Source organism: Panthera onca, chromosome E3 (genome assembly GCF_046562875.1).
Source record: "Panthera onca isolate mPanOnc1 chromosome E3, mPanOnc1 haplotype 2, whole genome shotgun sequence".
In the NCBI taxonomy this organism is placed as follows: domain Eukaryota; kingdom Metazoa; phylum Chordata; class Mammalia; order Carnivora; family Felidae; genus Panthera; species Panthera onca.
In genome coordinates, this window is record NC_138354.1 from 12,735,749 (window position 1) to 12,751,196 (window position 15,448).

Below are 15,448 nucleotides of genomic sequence, written 5' to 3' on the forward strand. Positions count from 1 at the left end.
GTGCGCGCGCGCGCGCGCGTGCGGGCGGGCGCGGGGCTGGGCTGAGGCGGGCGGCGGCGGCGACGGTGGGCCGGCCGCGGAGGGGGAGGAGCGGGAGCTGAGCTAGGCGGGCGGGCGGAGGATGGGGCCGTGCCCGGGCTCCCGCTGCAGCCGCCCGGGGACACGCCGTGCACCCTCCGGCTCGGGGCTCTCGCGGCGGCGGCGGCGGCAGCGTTAGCGGCGGCGGCGAGAGCGGCGTTCCCGGCGCTTCCTGGCCGCGCTTCTCCCTCGGGCTGGGCGAAGCGAAGAGGCAGCGGCGGCGGCAGGAGGCGGCGGCAGCGGCGGCACATCGGTGTCTCTCCCGCTGGAGATTTCTTTCTGCTTTCCTCGTCGACTGACTCACCCCCCTCCCTTTTTTGAGGAAGGGTGACCTCTTCTCTGGGACTGGAAAAAATTCTTTTTTGAGGGGAGTGTGTGTGGGGGGGTGGGTGGCAGCGTCAGGGTCTGCTTCTTCTCTTCTTTGATCTCCTCTCCTCCCCCCTCCAGGACCGAAAAGCGAGCCCCACAACTGCTCCAGCATCCTCCTTCCCTTCCTCCACCTCCCTCTCCTTCCACCTCTTCCAGTTTCGCCCTCTCCCCTCCCAATTATTTCATTATTATGCTTCCCTCTCTGGGGGGTCTCGTGCCTCTCAGGTCGCTCGGAAGCCGTGGCCTCCCTTGGAAGCATATCTTAAAAATTTTGGAGCCTGGGAGTGAGTTTTCTCTGAGGCGTGTGTGAGAGGCGGCGGGGGTGTTTTCCTGCGCGAGGGGCGGGTGAAGTTCATTGCCCCCACTTTCCCGCGACCTTTTCGGACCCGGTTTCGAATCGGGGGGCCGGCGTTTTCGGGGGGCTGGGGGCGCGGCGGAGAATGGCCGCGGGGAGGGCTCCCCGGAGCCTCCCAGTCTCTTGATCAAAGCATTCCGCTATTCTGATTTATTGCCTGCTTGGTGAGTTATTTTTTTTTTTTTTTTTTTTTTTTGCCTCTAAAGGAGACCTGTGTGTTCAGCCATTACTTTGCTCGGCGCTGCTCACAGGAATCTCCGACCCGCGGTGCTGTGGGGAGCCCCGCACTTGGGCTCCTCGCCTCTCGCCCTCGCTCCCGTCCCTCCTCCCTCTCTCCGCCCCTTCCCCCTTCTCTTTCTCCTCTCTTTCTTCCCCTCTCTCCCTTCTTTCGGCCGCCGTCTCCCCCGCGCCCTCCTCGGGGCGGAGGGAAGCCGAGGAGGGGGAGGGAGGGGTTGGTGTCAATTTTTTTGTGTGGCCGCGGCCGGAGCCTGTGGCGGGCGGGCGGCGAGCGGGGAGACCCCGGCGCGGCAGAGCCATGGATGGCCCGACGCGGGGCCATGGACTCCGCAAAAAGCGGCGGTCGCGGTCGCAGCGAGACCGGGAGAGGCGCTCCCGGGGCGGGCTGGGGGCCGGCGCGGCCGGCGGCGGCGGGGCCGGCCGGACCCGGGCGCCCTCGCTCGCCTCGTCGTCGGGCTCCGACAAGGAAGACAATGGGAAGCCCCCGTCCTCCGCCCCGTCCCGGCCCAGACCCCCGCGGAGGAAGCGGAGAGAGTCCACCTCGGCCGAAGAGGACATCATTGATGGATTTGCCATGACCAGCTTTGTCACTTTTGAAGCGCTGGAGGTAAGGGGGACCCCCCTCCCCCCCGGTTTCCCTTTATGCACGACCCCACTCGGCTGCGCCCTGCTCCGCTGCCTCCCCCGCCGCGCTCCGGTCTGTCTGGCTGTCTGTCTGTCTAGGCTGAGGTCTTATTGTTGGGGGGGAGCTGGGGGGCGCGGGCAGACAGGCAGCGGGAGGGAATCGCAGAGCCGTGCCTGGTCTCCTCGTTTTCTCGTTCTCGCTCGCCTTTTCCCTGCGCCCCCTCCCTGCACCCCCTCCTCAGCAGATGGGCAGGGAGAAAGGGGTTCAGGCATCACAACAATGCGCCCCCCTCCACGGATAGCTCTGCCCCTACTCCTTCCTCCTCTCCCTCCCCAATCATGGCTTCTTGGCTGGTGGAAGTCTCTTTGCTGGGTTTGGGGCGCCTGTGGACGCTTCTCTGTGTGCTTTCTACAGAACCATATGTCCGTGTGTGTGTGTGTGTGTGTGTGTGTGTGTGTGTGTGTGTGTGTCTGTATAGTATATACCTTTCCTGGTCCTGGGTGTCCTCGGGACTGGAGACTGATGGGGTTTTGTGGTTTCTTTGCCCCCCTCCCCTGCCCTTTTTTTTTTTTTTTTTTTTGGTGAAGCTGGGGAAGGGGGCGTTTTCTCTTGGTTGGGAGAAAAGGAGGGAGGAGGGGAGAGAAGAGAGGAAAGGATGGAATATCTCTATCTCTGTGTATTCTGTGTGGGGCTGTATTGTAGAAAGGGTTAATTATATATATATAATATCATCTATACACATACATATACACACGTGTGTGTGTGTGTGTGTGTGTGTGTGTACATGAGCAGTTTGGTTAAAGGACATAAAAAGGTACACCAGGGAGGACTGGTGGGAGGAAAGAATAAAATCCTAGCTGGTATCTATCTGAAGGGCTTGTCACCCAATTGTCCCTCTCCCTTTCCTTTTTTTTTTTTTTTTTTTTTTGGTGTGTGTGTGTGTGTGTGTGTGTGTGTGTGTGTGTGTTCTCTTTTTCTTCCTGATTGGCTTTGTGTGTATGTGTATGTATGTCTTTCTTTATTCCTTGGGCACCTGCAGTGTTGATTTCCAAATGCACATTTTCCTGCCAGCTACTGGCTCCTGGGGGTGGGAGGAGGTGGGTAGAGGGAGACTGTCCAGGGGCCTGGGGGAAACTATCTTTACCTGCAGAGATCATATTTGGTGCTAGCATCAGTCATTGGCCTCCACAGATGTAACCCCCCTTTCCTCCCCCCAGCCTCCCTGTCCCCACCCCCAACACACCACACACACACAAGGCTTTGAGATTCTGCAGAGTTGGTCCTGCTTTCTTAAGCACAAAACCCAGATAGGAGTTGGTTTCTAGTATTTCATGCACCTGGTGTGATGGTTTGACGTTCCTGAAGGAAACTTTTCCCTTTCCTTCTGGTTTTTTCGCTGTTATTATGGTATTGTTTGAGATGATCGGGTGTAAGCTTTGTTAATGACAGCTTAAATCTCACATGCAGTAACCTTACAGGTTTAGATTGCTGGTTCTGCGTGTGTGCTTGGGTGTCAGGTTTAAATATTTTTAAAAAGGAAGCTTTCCTGTCAGGGTTGTTCTTTTCTGTTTGAACTGCTTTTTGGTTGGGCCGCTGGTGGTGATGGTGGTGGATGGGGGCCAGTGGTTGGGGAGGAAGGGAGATTGGTGGTGATGGTATTGGTGGCCGTAGATTTTGATGTTAGTGATTGAATCAGTTACCCTTTGGTTCTAGAACTGCTGATTTATTGGCTAAAATGGATCTTACACGATTATTTTGAGTGTTGAGGCTCACCACTTATTAGGATAATTCTAACTGTGGCTTTAACTTTGCCAAGGTGGGAGGGTACTGTACAGCGTGACTTCTTTCTCTCTTTCTGTCTTTCTCTTGTGCTTTGAAATTGATATTGAAATGGCAGCATGTATCCTGATAGAAAATGCTGCCTAGAATTTGGTTCACCATTGCTTTCTGTGATTGGGTTAGGACATTATTTGAAAGAGCTGGTTACAAGTGGTTCTGCTTTCTGCGTGGTCCTCCTGGGTTGCTGTGTGGCCCCTTACAGTAAGGAAGCAAGAGGGGCCTGCATTTTCCCATGAACATTTTTGAAGGCCGAATAGAGGGAGGTATAACTTATGCAGTAGTTTTTAATTTTAATAAGTAGATATTTGATTGGGCTTGCAAAATTTAGTCCATTTGGCTTTTGAGAGAAGATGTACCCAATTCTAGTTTCTTTTGGGTTTAAAAAACTTAAGTTTTAGGAAAGGTCGAGTTCAAAGTGTAGCATCAATACCATTCCTTTCCTTACCGTGATTGTTTTTTCTGCTACTTTTCTAGATCAAAACCCAGGTTACTTTGGTTAGCTGAATGCTGTGCTGCCGTCATATCTAAATATCATTTACATATCTGTAGGTAGATCTAAAAGGCCTAACTTTTTAAAAAGCTTCTTTAAAACTTTCCACAAAGATTTCAACACACACAGTAGTAGAGACAGTAGTATGTATAATAAACTCCAATATACCCAGTGCCCAGGTTCACTAACTACCAACTCATGTCTCATCTGATTTCATCTGTATCCCATCTACACCCCCTTCCCAGATGGGATATGAAAAATAGGTAAATATTCCTATATGTATGTAATAGTAATGACTCAAAACAACAACAACAACAACAAAACAACAAACAACCCAGAAAACCAAAACCCCACCAGAAACTCTATAGTGGTACCATTATCACACCTAAGTAAATTAACATCAGTTCCCTAATGTTCTCAACTATCCTATTAGTATTCACATTTAAGAGGCCTGGCTTTTGTAGGAAAGATGTGAATAAACTTTTCATACCCAGAACACACAGTGGGGAATAAAAATCATCATATATGTCTGGTTCTATGGGAAAAGGTAGATCTGTTTGCTGCTTATCACATTTGTGTCCCTGTTGGATGGTCAGACGTATGTGTATAACGATCATTGAAACCTCTGGTGTCCTCCTGTTCTCAGTTTACAAGATTTAAACTGAACTGTCACCAAGAAATGTGAGGATTTATTAGGAAATCGGCAACTAAACTATGAACTTGGACAGAAATATATGTTAATGGAGTGCTTATAAATGTTAGGAATTATTATCGATGCCAAGAGTTACCATAGTACGTAATATGGTTTTGTGCCTTGTGTTTAGAAATGAAATCAATTGTCACCACGTATCATCAAGGCTGCTGCTAGTAGGATGTGATAAGAAACTAGAAATCTTGGCTTGCACAGCTAGGCTTGTAGCTTATGCTGGTTCAGAGCAGTAGCTGGCACACTGTGCTGTTGCATACTTAGAGTGTTAATGGACTCGTTATTTGACTCTGTGATTTTGTCCTGAGTAGCTCATTTTGACTTTCCTTTTAAAAAAGAGGCTCCTAAGTTCTGAAGAGTGCTGATAAAAACTGTTCCAGTTCAGCTATGGTTTTACTAATGCTGGAGTAAAAGCAAGAAACTTGCCTAATGAGAACTTGCATTTTTATGTTGATTATTTTTCAGTATTGTTTGATTTTTTATTTAAGGTGATGAAAGCTGTAGGGGTAGTTTGAGAGGTCCCAGACTTTATAGGCAGGGAAACCGGCTGAGGTACTTTCATATTCTGCAGGGATACTTGTCTCAAGTAATTGTGCCCTGAAGTTCAAGTATATGATTGTGAAGAGTCTTATGATAGAAGATAAGAGGGTAGGTGAGGAGGCTAAAGTTGAACATGGTGTTCTTTTCATTATGCATTTGAGAAGCAGAATTACCATTTCGATACCGTATTGTTTATTTGAATATTCTTTGAATGATAGGTTGAGAGTGAACATCCAGATACCATGCCTCATTTTTTTTAAAAAATAGCTTTCAGCCAACAAAGTAGAAATGGAAATTTGGGGTTCTAGTACTGTCTGTACACTGATGTGCCAGATAATATTGCCTTTCTGTTTTTATTAGGGTTTCTTTCTGTGTAGTCTTGATTAGGAAGCCACATGAACACCATGGTTGAAAATTTCTCTTTGCAAATCCATCATTTCCCCCCTCTGTTATGCATGGGTTTTAAGGGCAGCCTCTATATGTACAACTGATCAAAGATGGAGTTGGTGGGATTAGCAGACAGAAAGCCAGCTGGGAGTTTTGCAGGCTTGTGAAAATGAAGGAAGAGTTACTTCTGCTGGTTAGAGGATCAAACCAAGACTCTTATGTGGTCTTCATTTCCGAGTAGTTTCAGGGCTTACCTAAACAGTGGTAGCATAAATAGGCTATACAGAATTTGAAGTGCTTACGACGTGCCATGTTAGTAGGCTCTTATAATTTAGTGTGGTCGAATCTCACTTATTTCTGTTGCTTGAAAAACATTAATCATGTTCCTCGTATCAGTCAGCAAATATTTATGGAGTGCCTAGAAAGAGTTCAGGGAAACCTAAAATATATATAGTACCTTGAAGGACTATGCAGTTTAGTTGATAAACTAAGCCCAGCACCTTTAAAATAATTTTGAAACAGGTGCTCGAATGTCTAATATCAACTAAGTGCAGTAAGCATTCAGAGTAGGAGTAAGGAGATAGGCTGAAGTGTTTGAGAAAGCTTCTTGAAGAAGGGGCCTAGAAGTTTGAAGTGATTTGGATAGATAGGGAAATGGGGGATGGAGAGAGACTTCCAAGAAGAAGGAATAGTGAAGAAGAACAGAAACAAGAGGATTGAGAAGGTGCTATTTGATGAGGGCTTGGGGGTAAGGAAGAACTGGTAGAAATGAGTTACAAAATTGTGTAAGTAGGTGGACACCTGTGCAGACATCTGTTCCAGGCTTGGCCCTCCTAACTAGTTGAGTGAGTTTGGGAAGTTACTCTCTAAAAGCATAATTTTCTTCATCCCTTAGTTGAGAAGTTTAGACTAATTTTAGAGCAAACGTACCCAAGTTGGAAGGGAACCTAGCTCTGCTGGATGTTCATAAGTGGTGTTCCAGATCAAAAAAATGTAATCTACCCTCAAGTAGTTTTGGAACCTGATGGGCAAGACAAAATTAAACGGGTGGCTTGTTCTGCCAGAATTAAAAGCCTTTTCATTATACGAATGCGAATTTTGAATATCAGAGAAGACAGTGAGATGTGCTTTATTTCCTTGACCACAGGGCACTCTTTCTTACTCTTGGCATTGTAACCCCTAATCCAATATGGGGAATGCTGCAAAGCATCTCCAGGGTCCTTTCCAGATCTTGGATCTTGGTCATCTCTCAGTCTAGGGTGAGTGGGCTGGTGATAGATGACTTGGAAAGTCAGGCTCAGAAGTTGGAGTGGAGGCTGCTGCTTAAGTGTGAATGGCAAGGGGAAGGGGAGATGTGAATAATGATGGTTAGTTCACTTTTCCTGCTCCCTTGTCCTGCCTGGTGTCAGTGCTTTCATTGATTGTTAGCAACCCCACCATGAGGTGAATGTTGGTGAGTGATTCTCATTAATAGCCCTTCCAATGTGATGGCGGCCCTGATGCCAGCAGTTCTGATGCCACCAAGCTGCCCTCCAGCCAGTGTGTTTTATTGTCTCTTGGTCCTTTCGGTTTCCTGTATTGCTGCTTTTTAAGCAAGCTGGGAAGGAAGGTTGGATGACAAAGGAGGTTGACAGTGATGTTAAAATAAAGGTTTTAAATTATCTGCCTTTGGCTCGTTTATGTATGAACTGGTAGTTCAAGAGAGGTCAGAACCCTTCTGCTGTTACACAGCCAGGGAAAGCTGTAGAGCTCTGTTTTTGGTGGATTTTTCAGTTTCTATCTTAGGAAGTTTGGGATGGGACTACAGAGTAAATGGGTCAGTTCTAGCATTTCACTTCTGAAAGTATGCCTGGGATCTAGGATCTGAGGAGTTTCTAAGTGGTGAGAAAGTTTTCCTAAAAGGAAGAGTGGCAATAGTGTGCTTGGTTATGAATTCAAGTATTTTACTGTGTGTACTGAATTTGAATATTTTACGGTACAAAGCAGAGCATCAGTGAGATGAGGTTGAAGATGGTGATATGGTTCCATGTGGCTTGTGTTACTTGTTGAGATTGACTACTTCGCTTCTTTTTTGGAAGTAGATAGGATATAAATGAATCCATAAATTTAAAAAATGAATCACAAAGTTAGTGATTGCCTTTGATCCTCTGACAGTGTTCTCTTGAAAAGGGGTTAAAAAAACCTGAGCATTCTGCATGATTCAGTGTTGAGGGTGATAAAGAGATTCTGAGACTCTTCTATGCAAGTCCTATATATACTGTGAAAAATAAGTGGCGATTATTTAGTTTGAGAGAAGGTTAGGATTAGATATGTCCCCAAACAGAAAATAATAGTTGAGGTCAGCTGTTAAGGAATAATTTAGGTCCCAGTGGCTATAAGATTGGGAAGCTTTTGGACAGAGGTCTATATAGCATTTCTTGATAGGAGGGTATGTGCGTGTGTGTGTGTGTGTGTGTGTGTGTGTGTGTGTGTGTGTGTCTCTCCACATGCAGAGGGTGGAGGATGGTGGGTTGGTGGCTTTACATTTTATTTTTATTTTACCCCTATGCTGTGATTAGTCAAATACTTTAAATGTAGACTAACTTTGTAAAAGTGCCTCGTGTTATTTTTTCTCCTCAAGAAACCACACTTTTTTTTTCATGGTTAATATTAAACCTAATATACTGTAGATATAGGAAAAAAGAACTTAGTGCTGGGATAGCAATTGGTCATTTGAGGAAGTTCTGAAAAAAAGATCAAGTAGATTTTGAAGTTGAGATTTGAAAACTCTCAGACAGTTGAAGTTTGGAAGAGCAAGATGGGGATTAATTTGGTGAAACCCAAGACAGGAAGGGATCAAAAACAATGTAGGGACATTGTTAGCTAGGTCAGAACCATTTTTCTTACATAATTTGTATGTGTTCCATGAGTAGATGAATGCAGGTTTTTTTGTTTTTTTTTTTTTTTCACCTGGAAGAGGGGCATAGAATTTTATGCTTTTGAGACCCTAAATTTGTCTTTGTTCTTCCAGGTCTGAGCTGTGTTCTTTCATTTTTTTCTAACCAGCCTACAGGGTAAGGGGGTATGGTGTCATTAAGTTACAATTGTAAGGTTACAAAGAACAGGTCCTCTTTATGCTGTTAGTAACTGAGGAGGGGAAGAGTGGGGTTCACATAGTCTGGGTTTGTTTGCTTGCTTAGGAGGAGACTAGGCAACTATAGGCTTCTTTCTGTGGCTCAGTCATCTTCAGGTCTCTGGTTCCATCCTTTGCAAGGTGACCTGTAGCCTGCAAGCATGTGTCTTGCTGCTTTCTTTGCAGGCGTTTATTGCACAAATTGGTGCATATAGCAGTCTCATCATGGGATCCAGTTAGATTCAACTATCCATTGCTTGTCCCCTTCCTTCCCTCCCTCCCAATTTCCCTCCCTTCTTTCTTTTTCCTTTATGAGGTAGAACTATCAAAATTATAAATGCAGTTACTAAAAGCTAATAGATTTAGGAACTTGTGGATGAAAGGTGAACATTTTAATATTCCACACTTTTATCATTTGAGTTTCACCTGTCTGAAGGACTCGGATGTGAGGGAAAATTGCTTGCCACAGTTTTCTGGGCTATTTCAGCTCCTCATTCTGATTTCCCATTCATATCTGAGCTCTGGTTAGAGTTTGCCTGAACAAACACCACGAATTACCAACTAGTACAAACAAATAACATTTTTAAAGACTTGGCTGTCATTTTGGCTTGCTACTGTACCTCATGGTGCCATATCTCCTTATACCTTTATTGGAGTCTTGGAAAGCCCAAGTGCAGTAAAATGGAGTCACAGAGGAGAAAGGAAGAGCCCACAGTTTGTAAGTAACAGAAAATGGCTAATACAGGTTGGGATTCATTTTTGCCAGAAAGCCTTAAAATTGCAGGTACTTTGTGATTGGTATTAACTGAGGCATTTTAAAATGACCAGGGCTGGATACAGAATCATGACCCGCGAAGACAAATTGTGACTCTTGGTTATGTGGGTGAAATCTGATACTTTACAATGGCAGGGAAGTCTGGGATAGGATTTAAGTCAATGCCAGGGTCAAGTTGTGATGATACCAGAGCGATGTCGTTTTCCTTGTCCCCACACCTACCTGCCACTGTAGCACAACACCAACCTCCCAACCTTATTTCAGGTTTCTCTGTAAAGTTTCTGATGGCAGTGATATTTTAGAGCTTGAAAAGAGAAATTAAGAGAGTCCAGTATCTCAGTTATCCCTCAATAGTTATACTGAAGTAGACATTTTTTGGTTGTTTGCTAGGGTCCCTGTTCAGTTTTGCTTGCTGGCTAAAGGTTGTTGGCTAAAAGTTGTTCAGTGGCTATTTTTCTGGAGTAAAAAACTAAGTAGAACAAGAAATGAGAATGAAAATGTAAATCATTGGTGAGGATTAGATTATCACTTGTTTTCCGGCCACAAGCTAGAAATTCCAGTGTTCTATCTATTTTCTCTGTACCTGTTCAGTTGACGAAAATACAAGGGTCCTGGATTGTGTTGTTCTAATAAATGATTTTTTGTTGTTGTTGTTCAAGTGAAATTATACTTTCACTGGGGCAAAAGGGAAAGCAGGTGTTTGGTATTGTGCATTGCTGTGAATTGCAAAGTTTGTTCCTTGCTCATTGGTTATGGTGATCAGTTTGATTACTTGCCAGAGTTACATTTTGAGATTAATGTGCAGAGCTACATCTTTAGGAGGTGTTATCCTAAAGTTAGGACTCCAGTTTTTTTTTAGAGCAGTCTTTTAATCCATTTCACTCCAGCCATTGTTGGCTGCTGTGCTTTCCAAGCTGTCAGTGGCATTAGAGGCACAGATGTTGTCTTTAGTGATGTAGTTCTACCTCTCATTTTGCAAATGAAAACACAGCCCAGAGGGGTTAATTGACCTGCTCAAGATCACACTGGGAGTTATGGCTCTTACTGTTACCCAGTGAAACTAGGAGGCTGCTTCTGCTTAGTAGTTGGATTCCCAAGGATTGGGAATTTAAGAGGAGGTTTTTAAAAAACAAAAATAATAATGCAAACGAGGATGAATGCTTGTAAAGCTTCCTATTTTTTCCAAGAAATTTTCTGAACTCAGTATCAAGAACCTTTTAAAAGCATTCTGCTTCCCCCCAGTGTATCACCCTGGAATTCATTGGCCTTTCTCTGTGGGTACATTAGTCTTTTCTAAGTTCCCTCCTCCTCTACTCCCCATAACGAGGACATAAATGAGAAAGTAAATATTAGAGTGATGATACAAGAGTTTCTCATTCTTGAATGTCCACTGGAAAGATGCAATAATTATTTGGGATATAAGATGACCTTAATGTGGCCTACTTAAAATTTTAACATGTTCTATTTGGATATAATATTTTCCTCAGCCCAGTGATCCAGAGAAATTCAGAGCCATTTAATAGCATTGGTGGCAGAATATTTGAAGTGGATTTAGGAGTATAGTTGAGTTGAAGACTCAACCAAACTTTTCTTCTGAAGAAAAAAGACTCAAAATATTAAATCCATATGACGTGTTGGCTAAGGCATCTTGCCTGTTTATTGCTGAACCAGAAAATTTATAACAACTGTTTGTCATGTGTATATATTTATAGCCATTCATATAATGAAAAGAAGTTTTCATGAGATTGTAATAACATATCAAGATGGATGTAATTAAAACAGAAGCAGATTGACACCCTGAATTAAATGCAAACCATAAACCAGGATACCTGAGCATTGTGCCTTACATATTTGCTAAAGGGGGCAGTCAGCCAAATATGCAAATAAAAAGACATTGATGAATTTCCCTGGATGTGTGTGTGGTTGCAGAGAACCCAACTATTTTATTAATCTTTTATCAAGCATTGTTTAGGTTTGCAGCAGCAATGGAATGTATTAATTTGGCAGACCAAATAGCTTAGGACCAGAAAGTAGGAAATAATAAGGAGAAGACATGATTGATATACTGCTATAAATAACACATGCGACTGACAGAGGGGCTGAGTAATCTTTAGATCTGTGCTTGATGTCATTAATGGAGTTGTTAAACCAGGATGTTTGAGTCGAACTTCAATCACTGAGGCTACCTCCCATTTAAAATGCAGACCTGTCTCTAGTTACACTCTGAACTGATATGTTGACAAAATTGGTGTAAATCGAATTTTTGTAAATTGGATCAAATGCACCAAGGGAATCTTACTGTGAAAAATATGAGTCTTTTTTTTTTTTTTTTTTTAAATCAAGTATAGTGCTTCTCTGCAGGGAAGGTGGGATTTGAGTAGAGTGGGTCTCTTTAGATGGGCATTGCTTTCCTTGAGACACTTTCCTGCATGTGTTCCCTGTGTTCCTTTAAGAAAGTGACTCTGAGGTTTGTGTTTTCTGTTCAGGTTTCATACCTCACTTGGTTGGTGCTTCCAGAAATAATTGGTGGTGATTTGAATAAACCCAAACCATTCAGATTTCAGAGGGTAGTTTTCAAGTGCATGCTAAGGAGGGCTTGTGGCTATGAATATGGAATATGATTTTCATGTCTGTTTCATGGGGGAGTCCAGGCATGTCATAACCACTTCAGAGTCATGATTGTATAGAAACACCCTAGCTATAATCTTTCGATATGGCAGTTCAGTTTTAAAATTGTAAAGATGCCAAATGCAGGGCTGTATTGTTATTAGGGAAGTCGGTGACATCTGTTATATCTTGTTAACCAGGGGAGGAAAATGCTTTAATCAAAACATCTAATTATGCCCTCTCAACTGATGAAAGATCTTTTGCTAAATTTTTGGAATTGGCCTTAATGGAAGAAGCTGGCCTCTCCAGGAACTGTGAAGTAAATTTACTCTTTTTTTGAAAAATTCTTACCCTTAACCATGGTGATATAGGATGTTTTCATTTTGTCAAATTGTTCTTATACTGTGTGTTGAAAATAGATATTTTCAGAAGTTGTCTAAGCCAGCATGAAATTTTGTTTTTTTCCTCCTTCTCACCCCCATAGCGTGTGAGGTCCCAGAGGGAGTTTAAATATCCAGATGTGAGCCTAGGAGGATATGTGGTGGCTCAGAGCCACCTGGGGAGGGAGCAAATGATAATTACAGGTAAGAGGCAGGGGATAATTCAGTCTCTGTGCTGGGAGGTGCGATTTCACACCTGAATGTTGAAACCTGCTATGCCTAGACAGTTGTGTTGTTTTAAAATTAGTTTTATTAGTCTAATATAGAAATGGACCAGATTGTTCCAGGTCACTTTTAGTTGAAGGAATATAACTGTTGTTAAATATTGATTCCAGAAGTATTTCCTGTGTTTAAGAGTAGTTTCACACAGTAGTTGAAATTATCAGAAACTGTTTAACTCAACCTGTCTGCACCACTTCTAGCTTCCGTGATCACTTCGTAGAAAATTGTTAAATATTTTGGTAATGCAGCTTACCACTTCGAATCAGACTTCAAAGCCTATCCAATAAAGCCATCCCTTTATCTATATTTCAGCCCATAGTTAATTTTGTCTGCAGTTATTTTGTTTCCAGAATCACTGATGATAGTGATGATGATGAAGATGATGATGATGATGATGATGATGATAAAATCTATTGATAGTCTTAATGCTGGGATATGGATTAGGTCAGAGAAATGCTTTTATGCCTTAGCTCTGAGAAGTATTTCATCTTTCTGAAATGATTTTCCCATGGATTGAGATCTTGGGGCCAGCCTAAAGAAGTTTTTGAAGCATTGACCATGACACAATGTACTCTGTGTTTTATTTGGGATCTGGTGGGAAGTTCAAGTGCTATTAATTTTTTCTTGATCTGTTATATGTTCTATAATGGCTTATTGTGTGTCCCCTGGGAGTGTGACTGGAACCTTGGAAAAGACAGCTAGAGTTTTTTTAACTTAAATTTCTAATATATTGTTTTATTTTCCTCTGTCCTCTGCCTTTAGTCTCTGTGCTCTCCCCACATGCATCATTCTTGGGATATTTGAGGCTCTCAGGATTGCTGCTTCCTTTACTCAGTAATCCATGCATAGTAGGTACCCAGTGCTTATTTTCAGTTGACCTGTTTACACAAAAATTCCATGAAAAGACCTTTTTGAAAAGGGAGCCACTATTTACTGAGTATTTACTCTGGGCCAGGCATTGTGCTCAGAATTTTTCATTCATCATCTCATTGGAGCTACCTTGTGAAAAAAACAAGTGATTTCCCTGTCTTACAGTTGAAGAAACTGAAGCTCAGAGAGGTTAAGTCAACTTGCCCAGCCAAGGTCAGTACAAGAGAGGCAGGAAATTCAGTGGTTCAAGGTCAGTACAAGAGAGGCAGGAAATTCAGTGGTTTATACCTGGCCCAAAGCTTGTGCTTCTCACCCCTTTCCACCTTTCTTTTTAATGCAGATTCGTTTTGTGAGAGAGTCCCAAATGGGTCTCTGGTAGACCACATTTGTTCCTGGCTGCTGAAAATTGTCTTGATTACAAAGGAATTTTCTAGATAAAATAATAGCATTTAGGGAGGGGAGAGGACCTCACCATTTTTGGGGAAATTCTTTATTTTCTTTTTAAGTGTTGGGAGTTTACAGTAGGTGGCTGCTACTTACACCGTACAACTGCAAGCATTTTGTGGTTCTCCCTCTCTTCTTTTTTCTCTCTCTCTCTCTCCCCCAAACCCCCCTTCACTGTTTATCCCTGTATTAAAATCTGACCTTTTCCCAGGTCACTTAGCTTAGGTAGATTATAAGCCTTTGTCAAAGGCAAGGGTTCAGGCTTTTGTCTTGTGTGATTTTGGAAGTAGCACTTCCCCTGGCAATGTATCTCACAATAAAACAGACCTTATTGCTAGGTTTTTGTTTTTGTTTTTAACTAACAGGTACTCCATTTTTCCTGATGGAAAACCGTACTAAATAGTTCTTTGTGTTTCTTGATATCTGTATCTTGAAGATACCTGGTGACAAATAGTGCATTATTTCCTCAGTCATTGTTTCCTTTCATTATTCTCAGCACAGTTGTGAATCGGTCTCCCCCTTTCCCCATTCTACCGTGTGGAGGTTTGTTTATGTTACAAAGAGTATGCTAATGAATGTGACTGTTAGATTTGTTTCTTATGGAAATCCCAACTGTGATTAGAGTACTGTACATTATTTATTTATTTATTTTGTGAAACCCCCTCCTCTTCTCTGGGCCAAGATGGGCCTCGCAAGTTCTTGGTCCAGGACTTTAGGATTCATAGCTGGCTAATCCCTTGAGAAGTAGTAAAACACACATACTCACTGGGCCTGAAATTTCACAGGATATCTGGGTGAATATGAAGATCAGTCAAGTCAAACATTTCTCTGAACGGTCTCTTTTTTGAAGATAGGCAGTTTTTTCCCCGGAACTATCGTGCTCTGAGACATGCAGTATTGCCCCTCTTTCCCAACTCCTTTGGTGAGAGCATGGTTATCCTTTGCACATTCAAAATGGAAACACAGTAGATTTCAGTTTTTAACCCTGTTTGTGATTGTAGGGGAGACCCAAGTCAAAGCATATCTTTTAGAATTTAATTGTAAAAAACCAGTGTAATGGGAACCAGACCTTTAAGTCCAGGGTTTTAAAAGTGATCTCTTACACCTGAATTTTATATATGGTAAAATATGAGTTCTGTATTACCTCTAGGGCCTGTTTCAGATTGTGAGCACTCACATAGGAATTGTGTGTTTTTTAACTTTTCCTTGTGTTATTCCTTGCCCCTCTGGTGGTTTATAATTCCCCGTCGTGATGTTTTCGATTAAGGAAACAATGTGGAGAAGGACTGGTAGAAGATGGGTGTCGGCTCCAGGACAGTGAGTGCCCTCTATTTACTGTTTACAGATGAACG

General features: G+C 43.1%; 1 protein-coding gene across 4 annotated transcripts in view; it reads left to right on the forward strand.

Moving 5' to 3' along the window:
• Positions 1-354: 354 nt before the first annotated feature.
• Positions 355-15,448, forward strand: part of AUTS2 (activator of transcription and developmental regulator AUTS2) — a 1,119,628-nt gene continuing 1,104,534 nt past the window's right edge. For all 4 annotated transcript variants that reach the window (XM_078439965.2, XM_078439967.2, XM_078439968.2 and 1 more), the window contains exon 1: positions 355-1,646. In XM_078439965.2, coding sequence (XP_078296091.1) covers positions 1,338-1,646 — 309 coding nt within the window. In that variant the 5' untranslated portion in view covers positions 355-1,337. The remainder of the gene's footprint in view (positions 1,647-15,448) is intronic.